At 35.6% G+C, this 18,316-nt stretch overlaps 1 protein-coding gene and 1 pseudogene across 1 annotated transcript; both read left to right on the forward strand.

Moving 5' to 3' along the window:
• The first annotated feature begins 5,247 nt into the window (after positions 1-5,247).
• LOC130427610 (uncharacterized) lies at positions 5,248-9,116 on the forward strand (annotated as a pseudogene).
• Positions 9,117-11,626: 2,510 nt separating this feature from the next.
• LOC130427785 (E3 ubiquitin-protein ligase TRIM69-like) lies at positions 11,627-14,697 on the forward strand. Its single transcript, XM_056755454.1, has 11 exons — positions 11,627-11,708; positions 11,908-12,029; positions 12,188-12,244; positions 12,323-12,427; positions 12,521-12,661; positions 12,750-12,854; positions 13,026-13,160; positions 13,418-13,466; positions 13,627-13,650; positions 13,763-13,789; positions 13,957-14,697. The coding sequence occupies exons 1-11, from the start codon at positions 11,693-11,695 to the stop codon at positions 14,484-14,486; spliced, it is 1,311 nt and encodes a 436-aa protein (XP_056611432.1). The 5' UTR covers positions 11,627-11,692; the 3' UTR covers positions 14,487-14,697.
• The last annotated feature ends 3,619 nt before the right edge of the window (positions 14,698-18,316 follow it).

Genomic DNA, 18,316 nt, shown 5'->3' on the forward strand with positions numbered 1-18,316 from the left:
TGTGTTCATGCACTGGAAATAATTTATTGGGGCTCACAGAGCATTAAAGTATATTCAATGAGAAATTACAATATTGATCAAATATTGTGAATATCACATTAGAGGAAAGTGCTAGAAAAAACGACTTTGTTAACCTAACCAACACAGGTCTGTGGTAAATCACAACAATCAAATGTTCATAGTTCTTTATTATAAAGGGTTTAAATAATTAAAAAAATAGTTTCCCAGTTCACAGGTATTACAGTTAATCTTGGAATTGAGAACGTTTTGTGTGATATTCAGGGCACCTCTGAAATGGGACATAATCCAAAACTAAGTATGATCATTATTTAAAGGATACAAATGTCTCGCACAAGCTTTAAATAGCTTTTTTTCTCTTTTGCCTTACTTGATGTCACTCGCCGTCCGGGTGCAGCGCCGCTGTCGCGGATGGCCAAAGACTATAGATACAAGAGCCAAAACTCAATACAACGTTCCATTGCAACACCAGCGCCCTGTGATTTCCGCCGTTTCGGGTGCAAGTGACTCGTCTTTTTTCTTTCTCGATAGCAATATGAGCTGCTTTGTAAAACATTGAAGCTGAAATCCAACCTGTATGATGATAATACATAATGACAAAAACATTAGCTCGCCAGAAACCATTTAAGTTAAAATCATTTTTACCCCAAAATGGTGGCTGCAATGTTTGCCAAAAACACCAGAGTTTTGCCTCTTGGTATCTATATTCTTTGGCGCCGCAGCACCTTTTGATGCGACCAAGTATTCCGACCTGCAAGCAGCCTGTGATTGGAGTGTAGCTGCACAGATTGTGTAGTAGCGGTAAGTTTCTTACGTTTTCTTTGGACTAAACTTTGTCACTTCATAACAGTAACAAAACAGTAGTAAGTTGTTGACAGTGCAGGTGGAAGTTTTAACGTTACGGTTTCATCGTGGTTTATACGTGTAAAGAGTCTGAGTTCAATGCAGCTTCGATTTCTGCATTTATTTGGCATATTAATATTTAAAGAAATCTTTCTAACATCAGATTTCAGTGTGGGCATGCAGTATGTCCTGCTGCATTTCTGACAGGTTCCTTGTCAGGATTAATCCAGAGTCCAGCAAGTCTAGTGCCAAGGTTCAGAGAAGCCAGAAAACTAGAAAGTCAGTACACCAAAAGAGGTCATACATACACAAACACTTTTATTACCTTCACTTACAGACACCACTGTCACTTTATTTCTGTTGCATGTCTACAAAAGTTCTAATTGAAAATTAACACAAGTTTACATGTCGATGGTTTTGTTGAGTCACCATTATGGTGATGAGTGTTTGCTTTAGTTTGGTCTTGACCCTTTGCTTTCCATGGGAAGAAGTCTTTGCCCAGTTTTGATATCTGTGTGGGGAAACCGACACCGAAACTGCCAGGAAAAAAGTTCAGAAAAAGCTAACGCATTAACTTCTTTAGATTGGAGAGGAAGTAAATGTTTGAGAGTTTAAGTGGTGCTTTAATGTTATTTGTTGTCCACATCTATGATATTTTATGAGATAAAATAATATACTGAATATCTTCAACGGCATATATGATAAATGTTCTAGCAGACATCAAGAATATAACAGTTTTTCTCAACAATGGTGACAACAGAAAAAAACACTTAAGATAAACGCAATGCATTCTGGGTATCATCAAAGCACAAAACTCATCAATGACTCCCAGCATGCATTGCGGCTGTAAGCTTTTCATTTGTTAGTCACCACTGTTGAGATTCATACTCTAATTCTTCTTTATGAGTCAAAGACCAAATGCAAGCTTTTTAACGGTTCAAATACTTTTTATATTGACAATTGCAGGAAATGTGAATTTTAAATGTAAATCCATTGAGACATTTGTAACAAAAAAAAACATTAAATAATTAAACAACATCCCAATTTGAAAATATCTAAACACATTTTCATTTGATGTCATTGGCTACAAAACTATGTTTTATACAAAACAATGTCATAGCATCCCAAAGATAACTGGAAACATATTTATGATGGCTGAAAGAGGCCAACTAAAGCAAACCCTGATCACAAAAACGGTGACTTTGAATACACCAATAAAGCATCAAGTCATGGCTGTTATGCTGCAGTCTCAGCATATGATGATCGTCTTCAGTATTCTGACGTATTTACAAGATGAATAGTGGGTGTGGCTCATGTTTTCTACTGTGAATTGATTGGATGAATAAAAACAGGATGTTCCCGTAATTTTATGGTAGTTTGCTGGCAACCACAGCTGCCTTTTTTTTCCGTAAAAACTACAGAATTTGTATTTTCTCTTCTCTTTTCTGATATTAAATGTTTTGTGGGTCACCACTATGCTGAAGAGTGGAGTCTGTGTTTAAGTGAAGGTCAGCAATGAGATGCTGATGTCATGCTGCATGTTGCTTTGCTTAAAAGTGACTTTGATGTTTTAATAAAGAATTACAAAGAAATAAATTAAGTAAATGTTATGTTTTCACTTTTATGCATTTGGACCAAGTTTTCATTGTATATAAAGAAATGCATTTTTTACAGAATTTTACTGGCAACCACAGCTGCCGGTATTTTTCTGGAAAAATTACGGAACATTTTTTACAGTGAGGGACTTCACAGAGTTTGACTGGCAAAATAACTAGATTGAGGTCAATATTTATTTAATCTAAAATGTATATATTATAATTTACTATTTATTATTTGTTTTTCAGAAATCTTCATGTGGAACAACCCGTTCAGCTGTGAATTATTATGATTATGTTACTTAATTATATTTTAGCATTTTGTTGTTTGTTTAGGAAATGTTTTCAAATTGTGTTTTACGTTAAATTAGAGACAATGTATTTGTCAAACAGTGTGATCCACTTGTCAAAGTCCAAGCATAAAGTGCTTGAACTCCATTGAATTTGTACTGTGTTTTTTTTCTTAATAGTATTATTCTTACAGTCAGAAACTCTAAGAATTTATTCTAAGAGCCAGAATAAATTATCTGTGATTCATTTCGGGTTTGGCTCTAGGCTAACTTTTAAGCAATAATCCTAAGAAATTAAGTAAACTAAAACTATGTTAATAATTATTTTTTTAGGGGCTATTTCCAAATCATCTACATTATCTTAAAAACAATCACAGTTACTAAATGGCAGCAATTGACAAGTAACTTAATGTAAAAAACAATCACAGTTACTAACTGGCAGTAATTGACAAGTAACTTAATGTAAAAAACAATCACAGTTACTAACTGGCAGCAATTGACAAGTAACTTGATGTAAAAAACAATCACAGTTACTAACTGGCAGCAATTGACAAGTAACTTAATGTAAAAAACAATCACAGTTACTAACTGGCAGCCATTGACAAGTAACTTAATGTATTATTACTTGTCAATGGCTGCCAGTAAATTACTGTAATTTTCACAATATATGTCTTACAGTGTAGAATGAATGATATCATCATAACGTGTAATAATGAGGATTAAAATGAAAAATGCTTGTTGCTCTATGTAAAATGTATGTTTTTATAATAAATATACTTTTAAAGAAATAAGTAGCATTATCCATCCATCTATTTTATACGCATTTTGGGAGACCGCGTTATGTACACTGTTAAACCTTGCTGTATATTACAGGGTAAATTACTGTAAAATAGGCTGTGTTTAGCAGTAACATTTGTAAACAGTATTTCACTGAAATATGAGATGCATTTCTGTAGCGCAAATAATATATAACAGTTAATTACTATATAAACGCATTACAGATAACAGCTGTAATATTCAGCTGTAAAATACTGACTTTTTTTCTACACTGTCACTAATTGCAGCTCTATCTATTGCCACGAGTAAGATTTTCAGGCAGAAAACAAAGATTTATGCATTAACACACACGTATGTGCACTGACTGCTTGATTCTTAACGCAAAGGTGATGCCCCTTTAAGGGCAACCAGGTGATCTCTGAGTTAATGTTCTTTTGCTTGAGCTGGGTTAATTATCTTAGTGACTGGATTTTTATGGTTTAACACATAAAATGGAATCCCCAACAATGAGTGAGTAAACATTTCAAGTATTAAGATGGTTTTTTTAAATATACTGCAAATGTAGGTAAAGTTGATCATTTCTTATTATGTGCTCCGTATCTTTTGGTTCCAAAAAGCTACCTGTTAGCTATAGCTATTAGCATCTCACAACTTTCATTATCCCATAGTGTTGAACATTATTTTTTATCAGCAGCTGACCCCACCGCTTGTTTCTTTATTTTTCCTGTTTATTTTTTATTGTTTAGTCACATTACCCATAATGTATAGATGCAAACTGTGTGATTTGCCTTTCCGCCAACTAGGCGTTTTTTATACACATGTTAAAAAACACCAACACAGAGCGAATTTTCAGTTTGCCTGTGGAATGCAGCAGTGCCCTTGTATATTTAAGAAATTCTCCTCATTAAGGTCACATATGCACAGAAACCACAGGCAGTCACAAACACAGGACACACATAGGAATCCACACGCTGTATTCCACTGTCAGCTTCCAGGGTGTGAATTTGTGGCTAGTAATTTTTCAGAGCTGTGCATACACCTGCGGATTCAAATTAGAGATGGTAGAAAAGTAGGTTGCCCCGTTGAAGGTTGCTTTAAATATTTCAGGGTGAGAACATCTTTCACCACTCATTTATCACGAAAGCATAAGCAGTCAGGTCCAAAGCAGCAGTTTGTTCTCCTCAAACAGTGTGATACAGCAGCAACAGACAGACAAGGTAATACTTCAGATCAGTCGCTTAATGTTGAGGTACCATCAACATCGTCAATTGAAAGTGATATAGATACATTAAATGAAGAGCCATTTTTACACAATCTGGCTGTTTTACTTGAAGATGCAGGTAAAAATGTTGTTGCCTGCCAGTACAATTCAGTCTATTATTGAGGAATTTCAAGCAGTACATGATGAAGGAATGCAGGCCATGCTAGGTAGACTTAAAGAAAAGCTGTCATCATTAGATATACCGTCATGTGAGATACACAAAATTATTGATGAATTACTTGCACAAGATCTGTTAACTTTGTACAACGAAGGTGTGTTAAGGTCTGACAAAACTAGAAAATCCTACTTCAAAAAGAACTTCAACTTTGTTCACCCAAAACAAATATATCTGGGCAGTGACACGGCTGGTAAAGATCGCTTTTGTCATTATGTGCCAGTTATAGAAACCCTAAAATCTCTGTTCAAGCAAGTATCAGTGAGGGAGCAGTACAACCAGTCAAAAATGCTTGATCATGATGACAAGGTAATGGAGGATATAAAGGATGGCACATGCATCACGCAAAATGCCATCTTTCATGAGAATCCATCATCATTATCAATAATCTTGTATCAGGATGCATTTGAAGTTGCAAATCCACTTGGCTCAGGTAAAAAGAAACATAAGATCCTAGCAGTGTACATGACCCTAGGTGAGATTCTGCCACACAACCGCTCCTTAGTTGATCCAATGCAGCTTGTTTTATTGTGTAGAGATGTGGACTTTAAACAATTTGGTCAGGAGAAGGTATTTTCCAGACTTGTTGCTGATTTGAAACATTTAGAGGATTCTGGATTTCAGTCTATAGATGGCACTACTCTAAGAGCAGGGCTTATTGCCATTTGTGGGGATAACCTTGGATCTCACTGTATAGGAGGTTTTTCAGAGAATTTCAGTACCAACACATTTTTTTGTCGGTACTGTTTAATTGACAGAGAGACTTTTAACCAAGAACCTTTAAATGTTGGCCCAAAAAGAACAAACTACAATTATGCCCATAGCGTTGATCAGCTCATTACTACCGATCAACGTATGATAGATGGTATCAAATTCAATTCAGTTTTCAATTCCCTTCAGTTTTTTCATGTGTGTGGCGGGCTCCCTCCATGTCCTGGACACGATTTATTTGAATGTATTGTGGCTAATGATTTGGCAGTTTACATTAAACATTTGGTTACAGTTGAAAAGCATTTCACCTATAATGAGTTGAATAGAGCCATTTCACAATTCAGGCATTTAGGAAGTGACTGTAACAATGTACTATGTGCAGTTAAAGCAGATGGCAAACGGCTTGGAGGATCTGCTGTACAGAACTGGTGTTTTTTACGACTCTTACCAGTTTATGTAGGAAATCGAATTAGAAATCCAATGGAAAGTGAGGTTTGGCAATTGTGCCTTAAACTGAAGGGAATGGTTGAGCAGATTTGTGCTCCCAAAATTAGTCATAATGAGATTGGCTACCTCAAGTTTTTAACACAGGAGTATGTCTCGGAAAGAAGTACATTGTTTCCTGATGCGAGACTGAAAGCAAAGCATCATTACTTGTTGCACTATGCAGACCTTATACTACGGTTTGGACCGTTGATTCGCTTGTGGACTCTTAGGTTTGAAAGCAAACATTCATATTTTAAGAACTGTGTAAGGAAACTACATAATTTTGTGAATCTTTGCAAAACATTGGTGGAAAGGCACCAGTTGCTCCAGTCATTTCTTGCTTGTGGCCAGTTATTCCCTCCTAAAATTCAATCTGTTAGTGAAGGGCGTGAACACAATGGGCAGTTATACAATACAAAAATACAAAATGCAATAAGGATGGCTAACTGTGTCACTCAGAGTACTTCAGAGGTATCTGGTGTTGTTTACAAAGGAGCCAAATATTACAGTGGCCTTACTGTTGTTGTAGGCCATAACAACTGTGGGTATATCTTTGGAAAAATATTACTGATACTCATTAGTCTAACTGATGTTCATTTTGTTTTAGAACTTCATGAATCTATGTTTTTGTCTGACCTTGGAGTTCACTCTCTTCAAAACTCATATACAGATTACGTGTGTGTTAATGCAGATAATCTCTTGGATTACTACCCTCTACCTGTGTCTGAGGTGGCAGACCTTTCTGTGGTGTCATTACATCACTCAGTATGTTCTTTTTAACTGTAGACACAGAGGTGATTCAACAAGAAATCAAAAGAGTGCTTCCAGAATTGGACAACAGCAAACTTCTAACAGTAGTCAATCATCTTTGTTTTGTGCTTGGATTTGAGAAGACACAGGACCTTGCACTAGTGGAGGTGACAGACCTTCAGAGCTTTTTATTTCCCATTCAATGTTGAAAACTCATTATGGACTTCAAACAAAGAGGTAAGTAAAACATTTATTTTATCATAAATCACTATCACAAATTTGTATGCCATTTTTGTAAAACACACGAAACAGATGAACATTTAGATAGAACTGTTCCATGTGAAGCATGTAGTCTATGAGGAGTCTGAAGCTTTTTACTTCTTTTACAGCATCTATAAGCCAAGTGGATGTGACCACAGTAACCCCACTACCACCTCACTCTGACATATCAGAACAACCTTCCACTTCTTATACTCCTACAAATTCTGACTGGCTCAGTATGTTCGAGATTCCTTGGAACCGCATGCCTGCAGCCCTTTTTCATGCAGTACTTAAAAAGGAGAATGCTCCACTTGGACCAAGGAGAGAGTTTGTACGAACTGTTGTGGTAGCCATAAGGGAACTTTGCCCAAACCCACACTTAGCTGACTGTGGGGAAGTGGCAAGAAAAATATTTTCTAAACATCCCTTAACCTTTTGGGACTTTTGAGAGGAAGGCGAACAAATAGGAAAAGGCTATAGTTCGCTTCAAAGACAGCTGAAAACCAGGGTGGACATGTTAATAGAGACAATGTAACGCACAGGATTCGTCAACCCAAAAAAACAGTGCAGAACAAGAATTGAACAATTGCACAGTCAAAAAAGTTAGATGTAAAATAGACAGTTATGGTTGCGTTAATTGGCAACCTACCTCCATGCCAGATGGAGAGACCTCAGAATCTCTTGAAATGAAGAGAATGGTTGTTTTAGAAAAGTTTCAATCTGAAGGTCCAAGTTATGCTGAAGTGTATGATGTGGACAACCTAATGCGAGAGACTTACATCTGTCAGCGGCATAAGATTAATTCATGACCCCCTCTAGCTATTAGTGACATAGAACTTGAGTGGCCATACTTATTCACTAAAAGAGGCCTATGCAATCACTTTGAAACCCTTACAGGGATCGACATAAACAGTCGCCTCAGTGAATGTCTGACTGGAAAAAGGCAAAGAATTATAAACTTGTTTCAAAAGCAGACATTAAAATGGAATCCAGAGGTTCAAGCGCTCTTAAAAGAAATTGAAGCCACACCAGCAACCAATCATAAGACTGTCATTTCCGCCATCCTACTGACAATGAAATACTTGAAGGAAAAGGAAAACTCTCTCCTCGTTTTAGTAGATGTAAGTAATAATTACATTACATCACTAGTAAGTAATGTTTCACAGATATGGATTCAAATTAAACCAGGAGTTGGCCTCAGTTGAACTATTGGGCATTTAAGCTTTTAAACATGCATTTTAGACTGGGATTATAAATAAGGCTTGAATATTAATTTAATTTTAAGATACAACCTCAGGTTTTATGAATTAGGAACACTTTTGGTAATCCCTTACTATCATAGCATCACTCACTATTATTATCTCATTTCTAAGAAAACTTTAAGGGCTAATCATGCTGGGTAAGTAGAAAATATGTAGTCAATAAATTGTGTAAAGATGTTTTTGGAGTTTTGATGGTGAGCCTCATTTTCAGGAGATACACTTCTTACTTCATCAAAGTGGATGATCAGCATTGAGGGGAAAGTGACACATTGCATTGATGAGGATCTAGATTTTGCTGCAGCACTCTCTGTTCTTTTTGCTTGCTTTTATGTTTTTAATATTGAGTACCAAGAGTCAGCCAGTGCCACACTAGAGCTCATTCAAAGGTAAGTGTTAAAAGAGACGTTATATCCACAGAAATGATTTTAATTATATTATATCATGTCTGTATTTGTTGTTGTTAGTGTTTCTCATGATTCTGTGTTTGATTTGTTACTAACTGATACTAATCATTTGATTTTTAGATTCTATGTGAGGATTAATCCTGAGTGGACAAAATGTGCTGCAAAAACTGGAACTAGCCGCAAAACTGGCTCATCGGTTAAAAGAAAGGTTCAAACCATGAATCCACATGTACATACATTTTTGCAGCGGCTCACTGAATTTGAGTGGAAAACATGTAATTAGTATTGTTTTTGTTTTGATTATTTATGTTTTTTTAATAATTTTTATTTCATTTAAAGATTTGCCTATTTTCTATATTTTTTTCTATGAATTATGTGATTTGTTTAATTGTCGTGTGTAATTATGGATTTTCTTGTGTTTTGTAGGCATGTTTTGCTAAAGAAAATAAATTACGTTTGTTGAAACCTCTTGAATTTCTTTGTCTTTTTAGAAGATAATACCATTAAATAAAATTGCATCATTTTTGTTGGAGCAGAATGAATACAATATTAAATACACAGAATGTATATGTAGTATTCTACTGTGATTGTGTTGCATTACAGCAAATAACTATCACTACTCTTGCCAGTTATTAGCTGTTATTCTTGATTTACAGTAAAATACTGGCAACACTGTTGCCAGTTAGTCACCGTAAAGTCTCAGTTACAGTAAAATCCTGGCAACACTGTTGCCAGTTAGTCACCGTAAAGTCTGTTACAGTAAAATCCTGGCAACATTGTTGCCAGTTAGTCACCGTAAAGTCTCAGTTACAGTCAAATAATGGCAACACTGTTGCCAGCTACTAACTGTGGAATATACATTACAGTAAGTAGCTGGCAACAGTGTTGCCAGTATTTGACTGTAGAAATGCCTGGAAAGGTCTAACACTATAGTGTATTTCGTGGAAAACTATGCATTTGATCACAGTAAAGTACGAATAATTAAGGGTGATTAACTATACCTATTTAATGCACTTTAAACCTGATGCAGTAGACCTAAGAATAGCGACAAACTAAATGTGCTCGTCCAGCGAGTGATCAGCAGATCGTATATCAAATCTAAGAAATATTACTTTCCTGGCCTTGGAAACATAACAATTACTGTAGTACAGTACCGCTCCAGAAATTATAACGAAATCAAGCAGTTTAAGTTACGTTAATATGTGATAAAGAGACACAGCAACAATTCGATTGTAGATAACAAATGCGGGTTTATTGACTATTCTAAAAGGGGAAACATAACAACTAACTAGATATAACACGTTAAGAAAAACGTAACATGAAACATAAAGCAGTAAAGAAATGGAAGAAATAGACAAAGCAAAGAGTGGCAGTATTACAAACAGCTTTTCACATCTGCTTGAAACATCAAAGACAATCTCCTTGTAAAAGGGGTTACGGCTTAAACGCAGCAGTTTAGAATATAGTTCTATACTTGCATTGGTTTCCTTTGAGTGTGCTTGGACAAGGTTTTTTGCCCGTGGAAAAGAGTTCTCAGAGTGCTGATGGTTTCAAAGCAAGCGGGTGAGTCCGTTGACTTCATTCCTAGAGCCAGGATTGGCTGACGAAGGTAGGACGAGGTTAGCCGAAGTAATTTGCCGAAATGAAAAACTGTCTCCGAAGAGAGAGAAAGATCTCAGGAGGTGTTCTTGAACTGGAATGTGCGAACACACGGAGAGCATCGATTGCTCCGTTCACAAATGTTTTAAGCCTGGGGGTTTCATGCCCCACCAAAGTGGGCGATCCAATGCGATGAGATGATTTTAGGCGTGAAATCAAGTTTCTTTGTTTCGCTTATTAGCTCATTTGCATTTAGGATCACTAAGAAGTTTGGCACTGTAAAACTCTTAAAATGACATAAAATGAGTATGGTATAAAACACATTACTGTGCTTTACATCATCTTTCAAGGAATGAAGAGGGAAACATTTAGATTTAAAACATGCCAGGATTATGAGTACATTAACTTGAAGTTTGTACAAGAATGAAAATATAAGCAGAATACAACTAAACACACATGCTTTTGAGGTTATAGGCAAGGCCGAATAACATGGGGACAAAGATGTGGAGATATAGAGTAATATCCATTTAGAACATTCTTTTGCGGATAAGGAGAAAAGACAGACAATTTCAAGAGATGAAAACATAGGCCACATTCCTTTTAGGCCAAATGGTCCATCGTTGAAGACACACCCCATCCTCCCGTTGGGACTTCTTTGAAGTCCAAGGGAGGTGTTTGAATCTATCCTGACCAAATGATGGATGCTTAAGAGAGGGCAGTTGGATAAGACTTGCTGGCGCCGGTGAGACTCCTGCTGAGAGGTCTGAGTGTTTTCTACGATGCCCAGATCCTACAGTTATGACACTGCATTGGTGACGTTATGGGTGGCAAAATGAAACATGCACTTATTTATTTATTTATTTAGAAATTAGATGTTATTTATTAGAATGAACTTACTCGTTGTATAAATACCATGCACTGTGCTGTGTTTTAACTTTTCTGTTTTTCCTGTTTGCCCCTGTAAAGCTGCTTTGAAACAATACACATTGTGAAAAGCGCTATATAAATAAACTTGAATTGAACTTGAATTGAATTAATCGAGCCATGTATGATCAAAAGAATATATGAGTAAAAACAGAGTGAACATATTTATAGAAAAAAATCTCTCGTCGCTTCTGAGGAGGCGGTCCGATATGCTTCAATGCAGGGCGTGTCTGGGCTTATATATATCAAACACAAAACAAGATTCTTTGCAGTGCTTTCGACTACAGTGATGGTCAAAGAACGCCAGTTTTGGGATTATTAAAATATACAAGAAATATGGCATGTGCAGCCGGTATTATATTTTCTTTTTACACTTCTTCGTTTGTAAATGTCTTTTTAAATAACTTAGTTTACCACACCCATATGTTTTATACACTGCTTGGCTTTTTGTGTTGTTGTAGTGTGTAACCTTCCATTGTGTCAAGAGGACTGTTTTTGTAGATTATGTGTAAAACTGCTAAATTCACAGAGATTTTCTATCACTGTTACAGAAGCACAAAGCACCGGATTGACTCTAAGTGAAATAAGTTTGATGACACCACAAACAAAGTTAAAAACTTTTTGTAGCTCCTTCCCTGCTGTCAAGCCTAAAATGGGCATTCTGCCAAATCCGGTAAGTTTAAAAACAAACAAGGAATAGTTTCATTTTCTCCACCCAGACAGGTTCTTGAATGTATTCAAGATAACCATTGCGTGTGACGTTATGACTGTTTTTTGATGAGGGTGGAATTTAAATCTATTTTTTTATCGAATGCTGGTTTATCTTTGCAGGAGATTGCTAAACTGATTTGCGGAGCTTGCCAAACATTCGTGAAAGTCTTTCCCCAGGTAAACATTGTACATACAATGTGTGTAAAGTATATCTGCACCACTAGTACTTACGAAACATGAATGTCAAAATTTTAGTTGCAGGGGTTTAACAAATGTGCAAGTCGCAACCAGGAAGCTTCTCTTGATGACTCAAAGCACATCATCAGAGGACTGGATGCTGAACTCAACAGAGTGGTGCAGGTAAACAATGCATGATTATGACTTTTTTAAACATAAATTGTCATCTTTATTGTATTCGGAACTTGCAACTTTGCTTTTGCAATTCCCCCACAGTTTAAGAAGTTCTACCAGATGTCTGAAAAGATAAAAAATAAAGGAAGTATGGAAGAACAGCAATATTATATTTTGCATTGGGCTGAAGAGTTAGAGACTATACAGAAAAATCAAAAGGAAGATACATTGTTACCTGAAAAGGTTGGGTTCTTCATTTTACTTTCAATTTACTTTGCTTGGTTTTACTTTAAGATTAAAGATAAAGACTTTTGTTTTGGTTTTTATGTAGAAACTTACACCTTCTGAAAAGACCAGATTGGAGAGTGAAATTAAATGGAAAAAAGCTAAAGAAATCTTGTCTGACTGGACTTGGAAAATGAAAGAAATGAAAGAGGTATGTATGTCAACACTTCAGATAAGCCATATTCCTGTCACACACAAGGTAAACTGAATTTAAAATATGTGACCCTGCTGGTAAATCCGGGTAAATTAATAGAGTTTGAGACTGGATTTCACAGACAAGGACACACATCTCATAAACATCTTTATGTCTGTTTTTGTCTAGAACTCAGTGTGTCCAAAAAGAGAATATAAAGAAACACTTAAGGATCTTTACAAACAGTGCAAGCAGGGAGAGTGCAGCATACTTCCGGTAATGGATTGGATGATGTGGACTGTACTACAGTCAGAAAACTGTGAGGTAAAAGGCTGGAAAGGTTCATATTAGGTTCATATAATAGACACTTTCATATAACTGAACCCCTATGATCTAATTATTTTCTTTCCTTTTGCATATGAGAGTATTATATTCAAATATTTATAAAAATGATTTATATTTACATATTTATTCCATTAGAAAAAATGTGTTTTTTTCATATTAAAGTGTGTATGAGGGGTTGACATTGCTTGGTAAGAAATAAAGACATTGCATGATGAAATTTCTCTTTCTGATGGAAGGAATCCTCTCCCAGAATGTGGATGAAGAAACAGAAATCCAAAAATACAGGTGAGTTTTCTATGCAACAACCTTGCTTTGGCCCTATAACTGATTTTCAGCAGAAAGGCTGGTTACAGGATGGTCTCGATATGGTCAAGTGTACCTTTTTTGGGATGTATTATGTGTCTAAAGAATATGTTAAAAAGTTTTGTTTTTTCTTTCACTGCAGTTGGATTACCCGTTCCCAACTCAGGTACATTCTATAGTAAAGCATTCATTAAATAAATGTTATTTTGTGATAAATTGTCATATCAATTTGCCATCACTGTTAGATTTAGTTCCGTTTTTTTCTTTCATTTTTGCAGTTTGGAATTGGATCACAAAGTCAACAGGTATAGCTCAACTTCATATTATTATAATTGATGCATATAAAGCTTTCATCATCAGATCATAAACTGTATAGTTACTATATAACGTCAAGGTGTTCTGTTTATAAAATCCAGCCAGAGTTCCAGACATCTTCTTTTACATCTTCACATTTGTATTTTATTTTTTATAGCTTCTGTAGTTCTGGATCCAAATACAGCCAACCCAGATCTCCAGGTCTCTGAAAACAGAAAATCTGTGATAGCAAGTAACTACAACTCTGACATCAATCATTGGGATGGGTTTGAAAGGAAGTGTTCTAGATATGATGGCTGGACTTGTGTTCAAGCTGAAGAGGGTTACAACACAGGTCGTCATTACTGGGAGGTAAATGTAAGGAAGAAACGTGAGTGGCGGGTGGGAGTTGTAAAGGAATCAGCTCCCCGGAATGGATATGTTACTATGACCACAAAAGAAGGTTACTGGAATCTGCGTCTGCAACTTGGGACTGTAATGGCTCTGACTGCACCTGTCACTAAACTCTACCTGCCAACACCCTCAAGATTAGGGGTTTATCTGGACATAGATGAGGGTCAGGTCTCCTTCTATGATGCAGAAAAACGAAGACATATTTACACATTTATCACAGATTTTAGTGGGACTGAAAACATTTACCCAATGTTTGGCACCATTGAGACAGACAGAGAGTTGGTGATTTTATAGGCACAGCCTACATCCAAACACAGGCCATTTTGGATGGGAACTCTGCATCTTCTTTAAATTTACTCTCCTGACTCTGTACCCAGATTTCTAGTGCTGTGTATAACCATTGACATAGTAGTTTGTACTAAAATGTTTTCCCTGGAAAGATGATGATAGCAATTGAAAAAAAAATTGTTGTATAATTCTTCTGTTAATTCATTAAAACTCTTCATGCACAAACTGTGTTGTGGGTTTAGTTTTTGATTATTCACGGGCATAGAGTCCAAAGAATGCTGTCTCCATTAAACAACTAAATAAAAACAATTTATATTTGTTAAGGGAAAACGAAAACACTTTAAATTGTTCATTTCAATTCAAGTTTATTTATATAGCGCTTTTCACAATGTGCATGGTTCCAAAGCAGCTTTACAGGGGCAAACAGGAAAAACAGAAAAGGTAAAACACAGCACAGTGCGTTGTGTTTATAGAACAAGCAAGATCATTCTAATAAATAATATATAATTAATACATAAATAAATGCAGTCTCCCGGTGAGCAAGCCAACACTGCACTGCTGTGGCAAGGAACCCAAACTCCAATGATTGATTAATGGAGAAAAAGTTTGTGATGTAAGTTTAGCTTTAAATACCAAGTGTAACTTCAGCATTAATGTGACAATTGTTTACAGCAAACAAATGTCAAATTCTAAAAGAATGGAATTCCTGAAGATTTTGACAAACAAATGCATAATTCCATAGGCGCTTGAGTTTCTGTTTACATTTTACATTTAGTCATTTGGCAGACGCTTTTATCCAAAGCGACTTACAGTGAACTTATTACAGGGACAATCCCCCTGGAGCAACATGGAGTAAAGTGTCTTGCTCAAGGACACACTGGTGGTGGCTGCTGGGATCGAACTGTTTCCTTTTCAAGAGTTCGATTTTTGAAATCACATGACATCGAAGAAATCAACACCGTCCTGTTTCGGTTTTGTTCGGAGTTCACCGGCGCCGTTTCAATTTCTGATGCACTAGTAACCATGAAGATTTTATTTCAGACAATGAAGGAATCGTCTAATAAATGTAAGTAAATGACTCATGTTCTCGTATGTTTACTTCGCTGTCTTTGTTTCCTTCAAGGATTTGCATGATAATTCTGTTACTATTGCGTGAATAACCAATGAAATTCGTTTTGCTTTAGTTGCTCATATTGCACGATGTGCATCGTCATTATCACCACCAACACGACGTGTGTGTAAATGTTATGGCAAAGGACGAGATGTCATGCTCTGGGAAAAGCAGTCAAAATGCGATTGTTCCTCTGAAGACTTCACAAAACCAATGTTGTCACTGATGGTCACTATATATGGCTTTGTTGCATTACATTTTTACAGCAATGTCATAGCTATATTAGTTTTTGACATATTTTTATGTCTTCTTTTTAGAAGGGACATAGGATGAATATGCAAGTATGTGTTTGAATGTCCTATAAGTTGAACCGAAATAAAATTATAAATTGTTGAGAAATGTTATTGGTTTAAAAAGAACAGTTGGAAAGAGATCACCTGTATGTCTACACAGAAAGAGTCTATCACATTGGTCCAGTCAACGAATGATACAAGTCTTAGCAACACAGTTGGAAAGAATCACAGGCACATCAAGGGTAGGTTACTTTTCACTGGTTTTACTTTGTCTCAAAAACAGATCAAGCTTGTAGGAGTTTAAACCCAGTTAAAAAAATCCTTAAGATCAGATCTAGACACACTAAGCATAACATAAGAAACTATCCACATAAATCATCAAACTTGTATAGACACTGTATGAATAACTTTAGATAATGTTTTTTTCATATGTAGGTCTCTGGACTGTCCCTACACTTTGTGCTTGAAAATTTGTCTTTTGTGGATTGTAAATATTTTATCTCAAAGTGGTCCAAGGAGCTGAAATGTTTAAAGCAGAAAAACAAAGACAAGGTATGATAGACATAGAATCAAGTCAAATATACAGTGGAACCTACACTTATGATTTAAGTTAATGCTTGGCAAGTTGCACATGGCATTGATGGCAGTAAAAATCATTGCCAATAAATGGTGGCAGATATAATATGATATGTAGCATGGTAACATTTTATATCCAATCCCTGCTTTTATAAGTGACAGGAAAACACCTGTCCCATCATGTGTTTTTTTTTTACCTCAATGGAAACTTGACCACCATCAAACTGAAAATATGAACAAAATTACAACATCTACTGTTTGAGGACGGGTACATATTCTCTATAGACTGGGTCAATAGAATGATTCACAAGTACACTATATGGATAACATATGTGAAACTACTACATCAGGATCTATTCTGGGTGAAAAAGTATAGCATGTAAATGACATATAACAAAACTGAGTAAATGGGTATTATATTGTTGTTATAAGAGAGGAAGTGCCAATCAACAGTATTAGATAGGTGAGAGCTGAACTGCTGCCCACCCTTGATATAAAGTTGTACTCGTATGACAACTTGAAAGCTTGAAAAGTATCTATAAAAAGCAGTTAGTACTTACTTTGCATAGTTTCCTGTGAAACAATTACCGCTCTGAATACATATTGTATCTAAATGTCAACAGAATAAAGAAAGCCTTCTTTTCAACAACACCTCGTCTAAAAACACTTTGAATAGGATACCTGTATGGGATTTCAGAAAACATTTCATTGAATTGTAGATGTATATGGTAGTTAGTATTGTTTAAATCTTTGTATCCCATTAGGTTCCCTATTCTGAGAGTTTCAGAAACTGTTCAGAAGGACTGAACGTTTGCAAACTCTTTAAAGATAAGACACTGACAGAGGATCATAAAGATCTGTTGTTGTGGATTTATATTTTGCAGTCATTTCCTAAGGTCAGTAAAAAGCAATGCTATGAACTGTGCTCAATTGTTTGAATATACTGTATATATGTATATATAGTAGTAATTTGAATAATGAAGTAACATTTAATAATTTGAATTCCTTCCAGTTGAATGTGGTTTCATATGAGTTATTGAATCTCTACAGTCAGTGGAAAAAAGGGCTTCTGATTAATGTGCTTCCTATTATGGACTTCATCATGAGAAAAGTACTTATGAAAAATGTATGGTAATGGCTTCATATTTCTATAGTGTGCTGTTTTGTTGCCAGTTTGTTCTTCTATTTTACTACTTTAAATATATCAGGGCCATCTAACAGTTATGAAAATATATATATATCAGACAATTTTAAAATAGTAATTTTTGTTCTTTAAATACTTCGAAATTAGTTTATTTAAAGGCATGAATCTTAAGATTGTACCTCTAATTCTAGAGCAAATTGATATATAATCAAAATCTTTAATTTTTGGATTCAGTTTTGAGACAGAAGTTCAACACATGTCAACACAGATGTGGGAACAGGTGGGATTTTTTTAACTGTTATATTGTCATGGGATTTCACAGATCTTTTGGTAGAATTTTACTTCTGACAGACATTCTCTTTCTCTTTATCAATAACAGAGAATAGTCAACAACTATACCCATACCACGTAGCTCTTGACAAGAAACAGAAGAAACAAGGGGTGGAAAGTTTTGACATTCACAGAATGCCTTCATGATGTTTGATGTTTCCCGGCTTAAATTTTTCTTCGCATTCTGTACATTCTGTTGCATGTGGTTTCTTATAAAAAAATGTATCTGTGTAAACAGAAAGCAGTTCTTAAAAATTAAATGAATTAATTGTTTCTATGAAACTGTGTTATTTACATTATTGTTGTGCCATCATTGTGATCCAGCATCCAATCAAGTGATATCTAGACACTAAGTAGGGATCATTTTAACTTCATTTAGTTA

The sequence above is a fragment of the Triplophysa dalaica genome, chromosome 8 (assembly GCF_015846415.1).
Source record: "Triplophysa dalaica isolate WHDGS20190420 chromosome 8, ASM1584641v1, whole genome shotgun sequence".
NCBI classification, from domain to species: domain Eukaryota; kingdom Metazoa; phylum Chordata; class Actinopteri; order Cypriniformes; family Nemacheilidae; genus Triplophysa; species Triplophysa dalaica.